The sequence below is a fragment of the Rhineura floridana genome, chromosome 7 (assembly GCF_030035675.1).
Source record: "Rhineura floridana isolate rRhiFlo1 chromosome 7, rRhiFlo1.hap2, whole genome shotgun sequence".
Lineage (NCBI taxonomy): Eukaryota > Metazoa > Chordata > Lepidosauria > Squamata > Rhineuridae > Rhineura > Rhineura floridana.
Genome location: NC_084486.1, coordinates 101,096,166 through 101,114,491, shown reverse-complemented (window position 1 = coordinate 101,114,491; position 18,326 = coordinate 101,096,166). Strand labels below are relative to the sequence as shown.

Sequence of the window (18,326 nt, the reverse complement as noted above, 5' to 3'; positions counted from 1 at the left end):
CAAGTTTATTGTGGCACCAAGCTTTCAAAGGGCTGAGCCCACTTCATTGAATGTTTATCTGGGCTCTGGGTGACAAACACTTCCGTACAATAAATGCATTAGGTCTTAAAGTACCACAATACTTGGTTTCAGTACATGTTTCTACTCGTTTCTTTGCCAAAATAAGACTTCGCTCCTAATGCTATTCCTGTCACTTAACTGGAACTTCATAAAACTATGTGAGGGTACTCTGTATGGCTTTTAAAACTATATTGTTCAGAATACACCAATACCCCCATGCCATATTTTCCCATTGTCTTTATGTCCAGAGAGTCAGTGATCAAGATCAACTTTGAAATAGGGGATGGGGGAATACTCCAAATTTTAAATTATGAATATTCCATTCTTATAAAATTATTTCAAACCCTACACACTTACTTTCTGAGTTTTATTTTTCTTAAATTACATACAATATTAGATAAGGATGGTGCAAACACAATATGGAAATGGACTGCCTTCAAGTCAATCCCGACTTATGGCAACCCTGTGAATAGGGTTTTCATGGTAAGCGATAGAGTTCTCTTAAATTCACTTAAGTAATAAGAAGAGAGGCACAGGATCACTTACTCTGTTCCCCCAGCTCTTCCCATACAGAGAATAAATTTCTCTTTCACCTTTCAGATACTCTACCTAAATATTTCAACACTTACTTTGTTTCCAGCTGAGTAATTACTATCAGGGACGACCCAGAGTCCAATTCGCTAACCCCAGGGCAATTGACCCCAGCCAGGCACTCCCTGTGCCCCCCTTACCAGGGTTGAGTTGAACCCAACACCAACCCTGTAAGCTAGGTAGACTACCACCACCCCTTAACCTCTCCCACTCTGAGCAAAAGGGAACTCAGAGTACCAATAGACTGACAGAGATTCCTAAGAGCAAGAGCCAAACATTCCACTCACAGCTCTGGAGCCTCCAGCCAAAAACAATTCAGTAGCCAGCAGCTTTGTGGTCAAGCTCCTGGCTTCAGACCCACAGCTCCCAAGTAACATACACCAGTAAATATAAGGTAGTTTATTAGTTAAAATATAAGTGCATATAAAAAGAGCAGCATACAGTTCCTTTAAGCCAAACACTCATAACCAGAGCTAGGCATAGTCAACATCTATACAAAAATACAGTGAGAAGTTCCACACAGATATAACATAACTTACCTAGCCTAAGCTAAATACTCACAAACAGGAAAGTGTAAGAGCCTGCCCCCCCCCCGCTGCTTATACCAGTAAACATCACATAGGTAAGTCAAGATGGAATGGGGTAACTACTGTAGTTGAAGGATAGCCCCTCTTTTATGGGAACTTGCCCAGCAACAGCGAGAGGGCCAGTTAGCTGATCACGACACCTCTTGATGATGAAATAGTCCGAACATTCACTGCAAGGCAGGCCTACTGATTTATGACTACTCGGGCCTACTGACCTTGGCACCAGGCAGTACAGATAAGATACAGCTGCCTCCCTTTTAGAACAACAAGCTGCAGCTGGACTGTATGAGATGCCCTACTTTTTCCCAGCTTAAAGCATCCCAGAAACCTATACAAGATATTCCCCACAATTCCTCCAGGCTAAGCCATTTTACCTTGGCCAACCTTTGCTATTCTTGACAATTACAGAGGACAACTTCCTGACTTTCAAAGTATGCACTTTATTATATTATTGTAGCTTATAAAGTCCTTTTAATATTTTTATAGAGTCTACCACCCAGGAGTGCATGGAGGAAAAGTATTTTTTCTGCCGCATCAGGTGAGGCACAAAGTTAATAGTCAACTTGGACTAGTAGACTTTGCTTGTTCATTGGTTGGTGCTAAACAAACTTAAAAAGAGGAATTCAGGAATCTTAATTAAAAGCTGAATAGACCTTACAGTTTAAGATGTGAGTATGACAAGCAGTTTCTGGCTGTTTCATATTGCTTTTCACATAGTAAGGGCTAGGATCCAAAAAGACCCTTGCACATGCTCATAGGAAAGATGGGAGATTGCCCATTTTCCTTTCCTGCAGGAACCCCTTGCACTTCTGAATTGTCACCCTGGAGGGTCCCTTGAATTTGCATGGTGACTTTTCAGAGGATGCTGTTGTAAGAAGGAAAGCTTAAAACGTTGCCATATGTGTATGCAGCCTGCAGCCCTTCTGTTCAAAGCCTGTCACTTGGACTCAGCTACCTGAGAACTTATAACTTGGAGGTCTATGCAAAATATAAGAACTCAACCGTTGTGTCTTTTAATTTTTAGTGCAGGGAAAGAGCATACAAATGAGATTTGCTACCACCCATTTTGTATGACTCCATACCTTATCAAGGTACAAGATGAAGGCAATGAGCTTTGTTGTGTGTTGCTGGCAGAAAAGGTGCACTCTGGCTATGAAGGTAATAATACTGCAATTATATTTGTGTGTTTAAGAAGGGGTTAGTATCTTGCAGTAACCATTCTTCTGTTTAAAAACTCATACATTAAAAACCCATTGCCATACAATGAAGAGATCTCAAAAAGAGGGGCGGTATGAAAACCTATGCATATGGATTGATGAATCTTCCAGCCTGTCAACTAAGCCTGGGTTAGATCCCAACTCAGTTATGCTTTAATCCCATTAAAATCGATGCTACTTAAGTTAGTCTTCACTAACTTTTCCTAATGATTTTACTGGGACTAAAGCATGACCAATGGAGTCTGGATCTGACCCCTTGTTTGTTTAGATTTCTTACTCAGTCCTATTCTTATCTTGGTCCCACTGGTATAAACAGGATTTACTCCCAGTAAGTGTGACTAGGATTGCAACCTTAACTTCTAAATGAACATTAATATAATTGGAACAGAACATTAGTATCAGAACATTAATAGAATTAGTGTTAGTCAGTTGCAGCAAAAACAAAATTATTAGGCAACCCAAAAGTTTTAGAAAACTGCTGCTCAGTTTCTAATACACCCTTCCTAGACAAGGTGATTGAGAGGGTAGTGGCGAGCTGGAAGGACACTATGATGAATAGTGTCAAAAGCCACTGAGATATCAAAGAGAACCAACAAGGTCGCACTCCTGCTGACTCTTTCCTGATAAAGCTTTTCAGTCAGGGCAACCAAGGCTGTTTTCGTGCTAACGCCAGGTCTGGAGCCAAATTGAAATGGGTCTAGATTTTAGTCTTCCTCCAGGCACATCTGTAGTTGGCTGTTCTGTGACAGAACCTTCTTGGTAGTGGTCCTTCTGTGTATGTCTGTTCCCTACATCATTAATGTTTAGACTGACTTGGAAAACATTCATGTTCACCCATGCCTTTGAGAACTGAAAGATACTGCTTCTGGCAACTTTAGATTATATTGTTTGCCTTCAGGAAGAAGGGTGGGATAAAAAACTAGAGTTGCATTCCACTTAGTCCTACTCAGAGCAGACCCATTGTAATCAATGAACCTAATTTAGTCATATGTAGGACTAGCACGAAATCCCACCCCTAACAAATAATAATAGTCTTCATCATAGTCAAGACATAATAATAGATTTATTATAGCATAAGTTTTCTTCGATCAGGTGTATGGAATGTCATCCTGAGGTGGCAGATATTAAGATGATATTGGTCACCTAAAACAACACTTCGGCTTCCTTCTATATTCTATTCAATTTGTTTTGTTTTTTGTCTAGACAATTGCCAGCCACTATTTTCCTCTAATAATCTGGATATCCATTGAAAGTATAGAATGTCTAATCTCAGTAAAATGAGCAGAGTTTAAGAGTTTATCTGTACATTTTAGTTATGTTGGTTTATTGGAATTTGAATTCCAGTAATAGTAAATGTTGTTTTTATTGCTAGCTACACACCAATACTAATGTAAACTATATGCTCCACATAACTGAAACAAACCTAGAAATGCAGCTTGCATAGCTGATCTTTGCTGTTGGTATGTTCACATATGCATGTGAGCAAGGTAGACACTCTAACTGATAATCTTTGTCCTGTTCATGAAAGCATCTTGTTTGTATAAATGTTCCATTTCTACAAACTTTGTCCTTTTTTTCTTTCAGCGCCCAGAATTCCTTCTAATAAAAGAATCTTCACAACCACACACACACCAAGTTGTTTGTTCCAAGATGTAGATGAAAGGTGAGCTTTTGAAACTGTGATGTTATTCTTGGCTGTATACTTAGGTGTAGTGCTGACTTAAATACTAAAGCAGGCAGGAAATGTTCACATATGATTATAGTGAAATGTTGTTGGAGGTATACCTTTGTGATTGTTTAAATAATGAGACTAACAACAGAAAGTAGTGGATGTAGTTGGGATTTTGATCCATATTGACGAGTATTACATTAGGAATGGGAGAGGTCTGTATGATGCCCATTATCTCGAACTGTTCTTCAAATCTGCGTGATGACATGCAATTCTAGTCTTTTAGAATGACCTCTTGGCTCTTTTTTTTCATTTACTTATAGTGAAAATGCATAGCTGTATTTTATCTGGAGACCATGCACTATGTAGGAAAAGGGGAAGGGTGGACAATTTATGGGCAGAAACAGCTTGCCAGGTAGGGCAGAGCAGCTAAGCTAACTTCCCAGTAGGCAGGTTACTGTTACTTACTTGGAGGGAGAATGGCAAAGTGGCAGCAAGGTGCACTGGCAGAGCCAATCTGGTGTTCCTGCTGGTGAGTTTGCACCATGCCAATCTCCCTGCCAGCTTGCCGCCTTCTGGTAAGCAACAGTGACCCTCCTGCCGAGAAACTAGCATAGTGGCTCAACCCCATCCAATGAGACACTTCTGCCTTTGTATAGTATTTTTTTGTCTGCACTGTAATCCACCTGGAGGCTTCTTTTGTGTTAGGTGTTTGCACTGTGCCAACCTTCCCACTGTGTCACCTCTTCCCTCCTGGTAAGCAAGAGCAACTCACCTGCCAGGAAGCTGGTGTACCAACTCCACCTCACCTGAAAACTGCTTCTGTTTGTAGTGTTTGTGACATGGGGACCACAACTGCTACATGTCAGTTACTAGACTTTTTTAAAGGGTATGGGGAAGCAGGGATCAAAGGGGTAGGAGAAAAGGTTTAATATCAAACACTGCATGATTCTCATGACACTGATTCTATTCCGCTTCATGATTACTTAAACGTCGTCTTCTTCTTTTTTAAAGAGCGGTGCCTTTGTTGGGATACTTACCTCAGGACTTAATTGGAACTCCTGTCTTAGCACATCTTCATCCAAGTGATAGACCTTTAATGCTAGCAATTCACAAAAAAAGTAGGTGGCTCTCATTTTGGTAGTGTGTTTTTTATGAAGGTTGGGAGGCAGTAATGGATGAGAGATCATCATAGAGTTGTAGGGAACTTTTAACCAATTCATTCATTGGTCTTCTGATTATTAGATCAGAGAGAGAGAGAGAGTCTCTCTCTCTCTCTCTGTCTCTCTCTCTCTGTCTCTCTGTCTCTCTGTCTCTCTCTCTCTCTGTCTCTCTCTCTCTCTGTCTCTCTCTCTCTCTGTCTCTCTCTCTCTCTGTCTCTCTCTCTTCATTGCATGCGTGAGTATCCAGGGCAAGTTGATGCTAAAATTAGGAGTGATACATCACCAGTGCACCTGTCTATTGTTCCCATTGTTTTTTATTTATTATGGGTTGTACATGGATCGCACATCTAATTTGCTGATCAAGTTCACATCTGCTTAGTTTCTGCAATATTTACAGCATCTGGTGTTCTTGCACTATTCACTGACTCCATTATGCCCCCACAGCCTCATATGATTCCATGTTGATGTTAAAACCATCACAAATCCCCCGAAAAGATATACACATGGATATTTAGGGGACATCCCACCAAAAAATCTTCTGAAATTCAAAGTCTTATCATAGTCATACACTGCATATTGACACTACTCATAAAACAACAGTATTTATATGACAAACTTAGCAGGGAAGCATCTTAATATCTAATAAAGTTTAGCAGTGAGTTTTCAGTAGCCTTTAGTTCTCAAACTCATTTGGATCTAATACTTGGTTTTAAACGTTTCATTTTGAAGTTTTGAGAATTACAAACACTTGATAACTTAAAGGATAGTATAAGCATGTTGACTGTAAAGTTGAAGCTTGACTCAGTTTTTTGTTGCAGTACTTCGGTGCGGTGGACAGCCATTTGATTATTCACCAATCAGGTTCTGCACCAGAAATGGTGAATATGTAACTCTGGATACTAGCTGGTCCAGTTTCATCAATCCCTGGAGTCGAAAGATTTCTTTTATAATTGGAAGACACAAAGTTAGAACGTAAGTTAATGAATGGTAATAAAAGTGAAAGCTCCTGCATTATACATTCTTTGTGAGAGACCTTTTTACATTGAAACAGATGAAAAGCATCATGTGCAATCCTGATTTACACACCTTTCCTGAGTAGCAGCAACCTATTTGGAATGCTAATCCTACCCCTTCTTAAAGAGCTGATCTGTGCATCTTGGGTACAAGTTGAATAAGATTCCATTCATACAATCAGCAATTGCATGAACGGCTATTTAAAAGTAAATAGCAGGTGTGGGGTGTCCAGTTTGGATCAAGACTCTGGCAGGGATTAGGGGGACATTGATCTTTTTACCCCCCATGCATTCCTGATCTATATGGGTGGTGGGTGCACATCGGTTACCTGGATTAGAAGAAAATCTTCCATTGATATGAATAGAAGCCTTTTTTCTAGTAGAAACAACAAGTGCAGAGAGCCTGATCCAGATTTGTATAGCGGGGGAGGGATTAAAGCCCCCATTAGCCATCTCTCCTGTGAGGATCCCAATCCAGAGCAGGCTTGTGCACCTGTTCTTTTCCTGTTTAAAATCCATTAATGCAATTGCTGAATGGCAGCTTCTCAATGAAGTGGTTGTAACACCTAGTGCCCCTATGATGTGCATATTTCACTCTTTTGGAAAACCTCTCTGCTAACAGCTGCTGCCTTTCATGTTACTGGTGGCAAAGCGACCCCCCACTCAGTGTAGAACATTCACATGGTAATCATTTCTATGCATTATGGCCACTGCTTAGAAATGCTGTAACAATGATAACTGGATAACATTTGGCTACATTGGGGATAGGGTTGATATTTTAGCTTTTGTGTATTTAGCACTGGTAATTACTGGACCAGGATACCTGAAAGACCATCTTACCCCTTATATGCCCAGTCGATCACTGCGCTCTGCAGGTGAGGGCCTCCTGCAGATACCATCTTATCAGGAAGTTTGTTCTGCACAATATAGGAAACGGACCTTTAGTGTGACGGCACCTACACTGTGGAATTCCCTCCCTTTGAATATTAGGCAGGCACCATCTCTGCTATCTTTTTGGTGCCTTTTGAAGACTTTCCTCTTTCAACAAGCCTTTTAAGTTGAGACCTCTCCCAGTCTGCATCTGTGTCAGAATTGTTTAATAAGTTTTTAATAATGTTTTAACCCTTTTTTAAGGTTGTTTTTTAAAAATGTTTTTAATGCTGTTTTGTTTTAATGTATTTTAAGATCAGTTTTTATGATGTTTTAAAGTGTTTTAGTGCTTTGTTTGCCGCCCTGGGCTCCTGCTGGGAGGAAGGGCGGGATACAAATTAAATAAATAAATAAATAAAATGGAGATTTTGGTCAAATTTGTAGAACATACAATGTTCAAACGTAAGTAAATGGCATGTATTTGCAACCGTATTTCTGATCTGTTCTGTTTATAGAGTGGGATAGGGGTACAGAAAAAATTTCAAATTGCTCTTGTAAGTATGTGCTGTATAGTAAATGCTTTTAACAAGAAACGTGTAAGTGCTGCAGATCTTTCCAATCTTGTCAAGAGTTACTTCGGAATGAAGAAGTCATGTTTGGAGTGAGTAAGCCTGAATATTTTATTAGTTTAAAAGTTTGTACATGCAATAGAAAAACAAGGGCTGTATAACTGAATTAAATGCATTTGTCATATTCTGGATATTGTTAATGATTTTTACAGTGGCCCCTTGAATGAAGATGTGTTTAAACCTCACTGCTCAGAAGATAAAATCCTTCACCCTAACATTCAAGAAATTACAGAGCAAATACATCGATTATTATCACAGGTACACTTTCTTTCGTTTTTGTTTTTTAAATCTAAATTTACCAAACCCTCGGGGGTCTCCAATAGAGGAGAGTTACAAGGTGGAATGTTCATTAATTTTTTGTCCAAAGTAATGTAGGCCATAACATAAGAAGAGCCTGCTGGATCAGGTCTATGGCCCATCCTGTTCTCATAGTGGCCAACCAGTTGCCCATGGGAAGCCCGCAAGCAGAACCTGAGTGCAAAAGCACTCTCCCCTCCTGCAGTTTCCAACAACTGGTATTTGGAAGCATACCACCTCTGACTATGGAGTCAGAGCATAGCCATCATAGCTAGTAGTCACTGCTAGCCTTATCCTCCATGAATTTGTCTAATCCTCTTTTAAAGTCATCTAAGTTGGGGGCCATCAGTGCCTCTTGTGGGAGCAAATTCCATAGTTTAACTATGTGCTGCATGAAGAAGTATTTTATTTGTTCTTAATCTTCCAACATTCAGCTTAATTGGATGTCCATGAAACGATGCACTTTCTCCATGCCATGCATAATTTTGTACATTTCTGGCATGTCACCTCTTACTTGCTTGTTCTCTAATCTAAAAAGCCCCAAATGCTGCAACCTTGTCTCATAGGGGAGTCGCTTCATCCCCTTGATCATTTTGGTTGCCCTTTTTCTGAAGCTTTTCCAGCTCTACAGTATCTTTTTTGATACGAGGCAACCAGAATTATACACAGTATTCCAAATAAGGCTGCACCATAGATTTGTATAACAGCATTATGATATTGGCACTTTTATTTTCAGTACCTTTCCCAGTGATCCCTAGCATGGAATTTGCCCTTTTCACAGCTGTCACACACTGGGTCAACATCTTCACTGAACTATCTGCTATGACCACAAAATTGTATTCCTGGTCAGTCACAGCCAGTTCAGACCCAATGAGCGTATCTGTGAAATTAAGATTTTTTTGCTCCAGTATGCGTAACTTTACATTTGTTTGCATAGAATTGCATTTGCCATTTTACCACCAATTCACTCCATTTGAAGAGGTCCTTTTGGAGCTCTCCACAACCCCTTTTTGTTTTAACAACCCTAAACAATTCAGTATCATCAACAATCTTGGCCGTCTTACTGCTCACTCTTAACTCTAGGTCATTTATGAACAAATTAAAAAGCACAGGTCCAAAATACCGATTGTTGGGGACTCCACTTTCTACATTCCTCCATTGGGAGAACTGTCCATTTATTCCTACTTTCTACTTCTATGTTTTCTAGCCAGTTTTTGATCCACAAGAGGACCTCTCCTCTTATTTCTTCAAAGTATAGCCCATATGAGCTCTTAAAATTCTGGCCTAGAAACTAACATATTAGATTTTCTTGCTCAATTATTTAAGAAATATTATTACCTTCAGCCACCTTTCCAAATTTCCAATGGCTGTGTATGGACTGAAGGCTCAGACTATACTAAAATTAGACTACTGTCCTTGAAATCAATGGGATTACATAACTATAAACTCAAACAACTGCAGTTTTATGGCTATGCTCTCAATCTTTGCCCTATTTCTGTTTTGATGCATGGAGCTGCCCATAGTACATCCATTCCCAGGTGTGCCATACCAGCTAAGGTGATTTGCACATTAGAGTATTGTTTATCATACTGTTTTATCATGAAGTTACAACTCTGTATTCATTGTCTGCCCATACAAGAAGTCTCTAGTTGCAATCCTAAAATTATGTATTGAGTAATAGGAATAAGTGGTTGACTTGTTTCTTTGTTGATACATACTAGTTACAGTATGCAAAATCTTGACATTATAGAGATTCTGGATAGCAGTTTTCTTAGTAATTAAGATGTGTGTGTGCATATATTTATGTTTAGCCTGTACATAACAGTGGCTCTAGTGGCTATGGAAGCTTGGGAAGCAATGGATCACATGAATACCTAATGAGTGTGGCTTCATCCAGTGACAGCAATGGGAACAATAATGAAGATACCCAGAGGATACCCAAGCCTGTAAGATTTTCATTTTATTATATTAATAGTTCCAAGAAAGTGGCCCTCTAACAGAAGGACCCATTCTCCCCAGGAAGCAATTACTATGTATGGTTTAATATAAGTTTTTTTCAGTGAGTTTGTTTTTTATCTTCATTCTAGAACTCTTCTCAAGATATTTGTAAAGATGGATGTGAGGCCAAAAATAAAGGAGAGCATGTCTTGGTTGATTCCAGATCAAAACGTGAAAATCAGAAAAAATATGAAGGTATGACAGTGAAGTTAACAAAACAGCAAATTTCAGATTAACTCCAGTTGTTTAGCTGTAACCAGGAATACCTTCCCTACAATATATAGTCATATGCTATATACTATATACAATGTATATAGTGCACAATTGAGTCCTGCTTGTAGTAGTGATTTTGCACAAACAGTTTGCTACAGATTGGGAACTCCTGCATTCTCATACCTAATTCCATCTGTCATCCCGGGAGTGTGCATAGCAGCTCCTTGATAAATTCTTGGGATGTTTCTGTTTCTGTTACACAGAGAAACCCAGTGACCGTTGCGGTCATGTGAAAGGTGCTGCTCAGTCAGTAAAAAATGATACTGTTGGAATGGCTTGTCAAAGAAGCCTGGCTGTAGAAGAACTGGCTTGGGGAGATCAGCCTGTATATTCATATCAGCAAATCAGCTGTTTAGATAGCGTTATCAGGTGAGCAACTATCCACTTCAATAAAGCACTGACTATGTATAACTGGATACTTTTTTAAGTGTGCAAGGTATTTTTACCATGTTTTTTAAAAATTGCTTGTAGGTATTTGGAAAGTTGCGATGCAGCTGATACAGTGAAGAAAAAATCACATCCTACATCAAATGCTGTTTCGCTTAATTCTGATGTGCATAGAGGGAAAGGACATGACACAAAAACATCCACAGGTATTTTGGGCTTACACTTTAAATTATTTGTAATGCAATTCTGTGCATGTTTACTCAGACGTAAGCCCCACTACTCCCTAGTGGGTGTATTTTAGGACTGCAGTCTTAGTCTTGGTGTGATGAAAGCAAGAATTGTCTTGCAAAATTGTCTTTCTTAAACCAGGACTAGACATTACAGCACATAAGTGGCTATCACCTTAAGTAGCAGCCCTCTGTCATTACTACTTCTTGCAATATATGTGTAATACAAAATATATAACATGACATGACACTATTGTGTTGCAAGTTTCACCATTCTGACAAACATACATCATTGAAGTAGAGAGCAGACAAACTCGCAATGCAACAGTTTCAGTATGAATTCTGTATTACAGGAGGTAAGAGAGCTGGAGAAGCAGATGAGAGCTGTTTCTCTTGGCAGCAGCCAGAAGTGGTCCATTATATCTTGTTCCAGTATTAGGAATGGATTAAGAAAGCAATAGTTCAGTCTGTAGATCAGGAGGGAGACTGTCACTACCTGTCATTGCAGGTATTGGCAAATTGGTGCCCACAGCACTTGCAAAATGAGTGACAACTGTGCTAGAATTTTCTTCCCCCTCCCAGTCCCAAATTTGTCCATGCCAAAGTAGCAAAATTGATACCTAGTTCTTGATGACAGTGATAGGAACTGTGAGAACGGAAACTATTTGACAAACTGTTTGGTGATGGGGCGGTGAGGAGGGAAAAGCTGCAAATAGGTTTGAAGATTATTTCCAGGAAGTTAGAAAAATGCACTGTGTAAAACCTTGTAAGTCAGTGTCTCCTATCATGTCAGAAAATGCTACTTTTGACCTCTCAAAAGCAATTCAGTTAGGCCTGGGCAATGTGCTTCACTTGGCATCATGTTTTATTTGTGTTGAGAAACTTGCATTTATACTTTTCTTGTCTTTGTGTCTGTGTGTCTCTCTCCCTCTGTATCTGTGTGTGTTGTTGTTTTTTAATTGGCATTTGAGAAGAAAGTGTGCTATCAAAACCTCACATAGGCCCTGCAGCGTTGGAGATACCTGAGAAATCAAATGCTTCTGCTGTCTTTGGTGCTCATTTAACTTCTTTAACTTTGCCTGGCAAACCAGAAAGTGTTGTGTCGTTTACCAGTCAGTGCAGCTACAGCAGCACCATAGTTCATGTTGGAGACAAAAAAACACAGCCTGAATTAGGTACAGTACTACTTTATTTTGGGGTAGAACACTGCTTTACAGTTGCTACAAGGAATACAGAGTTTTATAAACTTGGTTTTAAGAATGACTATGTAGTCTTGTTCCTGTAAAAGTGAAACTTAGGTAGACAGATCATATTAATGTGATTTTGGAAGATAAAATTTATGATAAGATGAAAATGAGAACAACATTTCATATTTGCTTTCCTTAACTGTTTGTTTGTTTGTTTGTTTTAGAAATAATAGAAGATAGTCCCAGTGGAACAGAACCCATAGAGAATCATCTTATTGCTCCTCAATTTAGCACTACTCAAAAGAACCAAGAAAAAGAGGCATTTAAGCATTTGGGGCTTACAAAGGAAGTCCTTGCAGTGCATACCCAAAAAGAAGAGCAGAGCTTTCTGACCAAATGTAAAGAAATCAAAAGGTTCCATATTTTTCAATATAATTGCAATTACTACTTCCAAGAAAGACCCAAAGGACATCCTGGTGACCATGGTACGTCTTTCTTTGTTATAGCTTATAACACTTAGCATCTGAATGGAAGAAGCCCATTTTAAATTAGACATGTTGCAAATGTGCATAAGCGGTTTGGTGTGCTCAGACTGAATATCAAACCAAATTGTAGTTGGCTGGTGATCTGTTGTATACTCCTCCATACACTGAAGCCCCAACCTCACAGATATTAACCAGATGAACGAGAGATTAAATTTGCATTGTCAGTGATGCATAGCTTTCTCCTTCTCCAAGACTAAGGAGAACATGATTTGCAACTTTGTGTGCACAAGAATGAGAATAATTTCTTTCCTGAGCACACTTACTAGGGAGCAAGCCCCATTAGGTACAGTGGGACTTAGTTTTTAGTAAACATGCATGGGATTGTGCTGTTCTAGTGTAGAGGTTTGCAGAAACTTCTGACACAGAGAGGATTGGAAAGGTGGAGGGAGTGGCAGGATTTGAGCCAGGGCTCACTGGAGTTTAGGAATGAAACTTCTTTTAAATACTAGCTCAGCCCTGTTAACTGTGAAGAAAAAAAGTACATGTGCAAAGTATCTTCCAGTAAGTGACAGCCAGTCTTCACATATTTAGAATTTATAGGAAAGAGCTTTGGGGTACAAAGATGTGCCTCTCTTGAATGGTTGAGTCCTAATCCTCCTCCTCCTAAAGTGGAACACACAGGGTAAAGACATTGTTGAATAGCTTTTATCCCTTCATCGCTAGGTATTCATGGACTACGACATGGCTCTGGAGTACATCAGTTTTGGAAGAAAAATGGGAAGAACAGGAAATCTAAGTCAAAACGACATAAGCCACACCACTCTTCAGACAGCACAACTTCTGGTACCAAACCTCCGCACAGATTTCCTCTGCTTGGCCCAAATAGCACAGCCTGGTCTCCATCAGACACTTCACAAGCAGGTTGCCCAGACTTGCCTTTTTCTACAGTTATGCCTGCATATCCACTTCCAGTTTTTTCACCTGCAGAGGCTGTGCCATCAGGTCCTGTAGCTTCTCTTTCTGGTTTTAATGAATCACAGGACTCTCATTTACCATTATCTCAGTTTCCCACACAGCTAGTGACTCCAGTCGTTGCGTTTGTACTCCCCAATTATGTGTGTCCTCAGGTGAACATTAGTTACGCTCAAACACTTTTTCCTGAACCGTCTAACTTTTCTGTTCAGCCTTCTTTCTCTTCACAAGCGCTGCTTACAACTCAGCCTCCATTCTCTGGTTCAAATGCATTCTCTCCACAGACGTTATTTCCAGCACAACCATTCCACTATAATCCATTGACAGAGAGTGAAAACATCCCTGTTGTAGAATTCCGACATGAACCATCCCGTTCCTGCACTCCACAGTCTCTTGGCCCACAAGACCAAGCCTCACCACCATTATTCCAGTCACGGTGCAGTTCTCCTCTACAGCTGAACCTTCTGCAATTAGAAGAAATGCCAAAAATGACTGAAAGTGGAGCTGCTGGTGCACCAGGGAGCCATGGAACTTTAACTGATGGGACCACTAGCAAACCCATGAGTTCAGATGACTGCAACAGAAAAGTATCCTCCCTTGTAAGCATTCTCTGTAACATTCTGGAAAATACCTGTTGAAAAAAACATTTTTATCTGTTGTACATGTGGAGGACTCTTTAATAAGCTTCATTTGGGAAACAATAAAATGATACATTTTTTAACTATTTAATATCAGTGTCTTAGGCTACATACAGTACAGACAAATATATACCATACAATAGAATATAAAACTTTTTAAAATGCATTCATCAGCAACAATGAACATAATAAAACAACCAACTGAAAATGAAACGAAGGTATTCAGACTGTGAAATACTATAATCCTTCTAAACTTTTAAGGTTAAAGACTTGTGGGGGGTTTTAAGTCTTCCTCCGGCACTTGAAAACTTGCAAAGTAGGTGCCAGGCAAGCTTTCCTGGGGAGAGTGTTCCAAAGGTGGAGGGGCACAGCAGAAAGACCTCTTTCATTGCCACCCTTTAAATTTTGGCAGGGGGGAACACCCTAAGGAGGACCTCTGTTGGTGATCTTAAAGCAAGGGTAGGCTCATATAGGAAGAGGCGTTCCCTCAGGCACAACTTTGAATTGAAAATGTGTTTTGTGTATTTTTGTTTTGTTAAGGCTGGATCTCCAATGGAAGTTCAAAATAGCGATGCTTTCTCTGTGTCTAGTGATTTACTTGATATTTTACTTCAAGAAGATGCAAGTTCAGGCACTGGATCTGCTTTGTCAGGAAGCAGTGTTTCAGTAGCTGCTGATTCCTTAGGATCTGGTTCAAATGGATTTGGCATGTCAGGCAGTAGAACAGGTAACATCATGTGTGCAGTTAATAAACGATGAGAATATTTCAATGAAAATATTCACTGAAAAAATTATGTTCTCCATAATTAAAAACGTACTCTTTTTGTTTCTGAAGGAAGTAGCGAAACAAGTCATACCAGCAAATATTTTGGGAGTATTGATTCCTCAGAAAACAATCATAAAACAAAGGGCTCAGAATTGGAAGAAAGTGAGCAGTTCATTAGATATGTCCTCGAGGATCCCATGTGGCTGCTAATGGCAAATACAAATGATGCTGTTATGATGACTTACCAGATACCCTCCCGGTAAATTCTAGATTTTTTTTTTACAGGTTCAGACTTTAAGCAGCTTTCAGTGTGAACTGCCACTTCAAGTAGACATTGTTATTTTAATATGTATATGTATACTTAATATCTCTGAACTTTTCAGTTTGCCCCTTTATTTAACAATAAACGATAAAATAAAATAATAAAAATGTTAACTTTTAAAACAATCTGAATTGTGCATTTAACCTACAAACAAGGAGAACTAAATGAACTCATTACTCGGCAATTAGTGCAAGAATATTGCTTTCAGCTGCAGTATAATATCGCATACATAGAGCTAGCAAACCTTTATCAGACAGAGCCTAGCAATTAATGTGATGATCAGCGAGGTACCTATAACACATTTACCAGTGGGTTTGTCAGTACCTCAGGGATGGGGTTTCCTTTTGCCAGGGCTCTGAGATGACTAGTGGATATGCCTTAGATGACTTGATTTTATTGGGGACTTGGCAGAGGAAGGCATTTGTGTTTTCTGGAGCGCTCATGTCGTTTTGCATAACTGGTGAGAGACACTCAGGGCTCCTTATGGGAGGAAGGGCAGGATATACATTTAATAAAGAATAATAATAGTTAAAGGTGATTTGATTATGGTTCCTTCAACTTTGTTTACCTTCTCAGACAAGAATTTGGAATCCAGGCACTTGGGAAAATACTTAAAATAGCAGCAAGGCTGAGCTCCTTGGTAACCAACTGTTTATAAAGTGTGTGTATTTGGTTATTTGAAGAACTAAGAGGGAATTGTTTGTGTATTTTACTTTAGGGACCTGGAAACTGTTCTAGAAGAGGACAAACTAAAACTGAAACAAATGCAGAAGTTCCAGCCAAAGTTTACTGAGGAGCAAAAAAGAGAGCTGCTTGAAGTACATCCGTGGATTCAAAAGGGTGGACCTCCTGGGGCTGTTACTAATTTGGTATGTTTCAGTGATTATGTTTTTTCTTACGTCTAAAAGACTGAACCTATTTGAGACTGATATAGTGAAGATTACTTATGTCACATAAAGTTGGATCACTCCAAACCATTTTTTGCAGTGCATGTTTACTCAGAATCAAGTCGCATTATATTTAACTGGGCTTACTTCCAAGTATATGTGCATAGGGTTTCAACCATAGTACAGGGGACACTTTTGAAATGCATGCTACCAAGTATTTCTAGTGACGTATCAAACTACCAGATGCCATTGAGAGAAGAACTGTGGGTTACTTTTTTTCTTTGTTTCTCTTGTATTTTAAAGGAGTGTATTTATTGTGAAGAAAATGTTAAAAGCAGATTAAAAGCACAAGATGAAGAAGAAATCCATGAAATGTAACTTAATGAAATAAATGAGGCCAGTGGAAATAATAGTTTGGCTAACCTGAACCAAGTCAACAGTGAAAACGTTTAATCCATGAAGATCCCTTTTGAACACATCTGCTTTAACTGTTGCAGTTCCCCATTAGATCTTCAAGGTTTTTAAGTTTGTTTCTTGTGAAATGAATCTAATTTTATATAAAACAAATGGATTTTTTTTGTTCTAGAAAAAGGTCATTTGTGATTAATCTTTTTGTATGGCGCATTCCTTTCCTTCTCTGCCAGTCATTGCTGAAGAAGTACAATATTGGTTCTTTAAAACTACAGAGCATATAATCAGAGCCTCATGGGATACAGTAAGGAATGTTGCAAAAAGTCTCCATTTTTTCAGTAACACATACTTTACAAATTTATGGCATATTGTCTAGTTTTTGAATATCTTTCATGAATTCCAGATTAGTGGATAAGATCCTCACTATTTCACATACCTATCTTCAAACAGTCACATCTATATTCTGATATTTACTGGTATTAAAAAGCAATTAAAATAGTTTCACCTTTCTGCAATATCCAGTCATCTGTTCAGCTTCTAAAAAAAGGGTTGTATGTATGAAAAATCCTGACAGCTTCCCCCTACACCAATAACTAACCATCCAATCATGATTATATTTTTCAGTGATCTGTGGTTCTAAATTATAATAAACTATTACTGAAATTTGTTATCAATGATTTATTTGTTAAATGTTATAATTGCAATTTGTTCCCACAAATGCTCATATCTTACCAGCCGTTGGTGTCACTTCAGAAATAACCTTGCAGAGAAGCATGCAAAAGTTCATTAGTATCCAAAAACAAAAGTTTACCTTGAAGGTTGGAATTCTGCATGGACAGAGTTGTTTGCCCAGCAGGGAGAGACAAATCTTAAAACTGATTTAGTTGGCATTGTAATATTTTTCTAGCAAAGAACAATCTGGGAATACATGCAGCAGATCGAGTAATACTTTTGAAGGGAACCGCCCCCCCAAAACAATTAAGTAAAGGAGTCCACCTCTGAAGAAGTCATGGCTCAGCACTGACCAGGCCACATTTGAGCTTCTAATGACCCCAGTCAATTGGCATTCTTTTATCTGCTGGATTACAGGCAATTTTCTCTCCACTGACCCAGTGGATGCTTTGCCTATACCTTACAGATATATAGTTAGCAATGCAGCTTCTTTGTGGTGTGGAGAATGGTAAATTATATTAAGGGCCCAATAACAGATGATGTTCTAATTTGCATCTATATCTGTAACTGCATTCAGTTCATTTTCAGACTTTGTTATGTTTATGATTATTTTTGCTTCTGTTGTAAAGTTAACTTCCAAAGACATTGGACAGATTGGTGTAGCAGTGTTGTAGAAAAATGTTGTTTAAAGTTGAATAGCAGAGCTGATGATTTCTAACTAGATCAATATACATATGTACATTTATATTTATGTCCAAAGAATCTTCTCATGCCATGTAGCTTCAACTGTCATACAAGATCTGACCAATGATCTGTTGAGGCAAAGATCCAGGCTGACAGCCTGTTGTAATCTATGCCCCAGGACAATCACAAATTAATTTATTTCAAGCTTTTCTGGTAGTCAGAAGCTTGCAGACATTTTTGAATGCAAGTCTGCATCCCACAATCAGTTGGCAAACAACCAGCTAATAAATAATAAACCAACCAATAAATTGCACAAATTAA

General features: G+C 38.9%; 1 protein-coding gene across 2 annotated transcripts in view; it reads left to right on the top strand.

Annotated features, from left to right (window-relative positions):
- The window catches only part of PER2 (period circadian regulator 2), a 41,787-nt gene extending 24,471 nt beyond the window's left edge, over positions 1-17,316 (top strand). Inside the window, exons 9-25 of one of the 2 annotated variants that reach the window (XM_061636723.1) lie at positions 1,725-1,776; positions 2,263-2,396; positions 4,040-4,118; positions 5,139-5,245; positions 6,106-6,259; positions 7,952-8,057; positions 9,908-10,042; positions 10,184-10,289; positions 10,571-10,736; positions 10,839-10,960; positions 11,956-12,156; positions 12,393-12,653; positions 13,377-14,224; positions 14,804-14,990; positions 15,099-15,288; positions 16,070-16,220; positions 16,542-17,316. In XM_061636723.1, the coding sequence (XP_061492707.1) occupies positions 1,725-1,776; positions 2,263-2,396; positions 4,040-4,118; positions 5,139-5,245; positions 6,106-6,259; positions 7,952-8,057; positions 9,908-10,042; positions 10,184-10,289; positions 10,571-10,736; positions 10,839-10,960; positions 11,956-12,156; positions 12,393-12,653; positions 13,377-14,224; positions 14,804-14,990; positions 15,099-15,288; positions 16,070-16,220; positions 16,542-16,616 (3,074 nt within the window). In that variant the 3' untranslated portion in view covers positions 16,617-17,316. Of the gene's footprint in view, positions 1-1,724; positions 1,777-2,262; positions 2,397-4,039; positions 4,119-5,138; positions 5,246-6,105; positions 6,260-7,951; positions 8,058-9,907; positions 10,043-10,183; positions 10,290-10,570; positions 10,737-10,838; positions 10,961-11,952; positions 12,157-12,392; positions 12,654-13,376; positions 14,225-14,803; positions 14,991-15,098; positions 15,289-16,069; positions 16,221-16,541 lie in introns of both variants that reach the window. The other variant, XM_061636722.1, reaches the window with a different exon arrangement.
- The last annotated feature ends 1,010 nt before the right edge of the window (positions 17,317-18,326 follow it).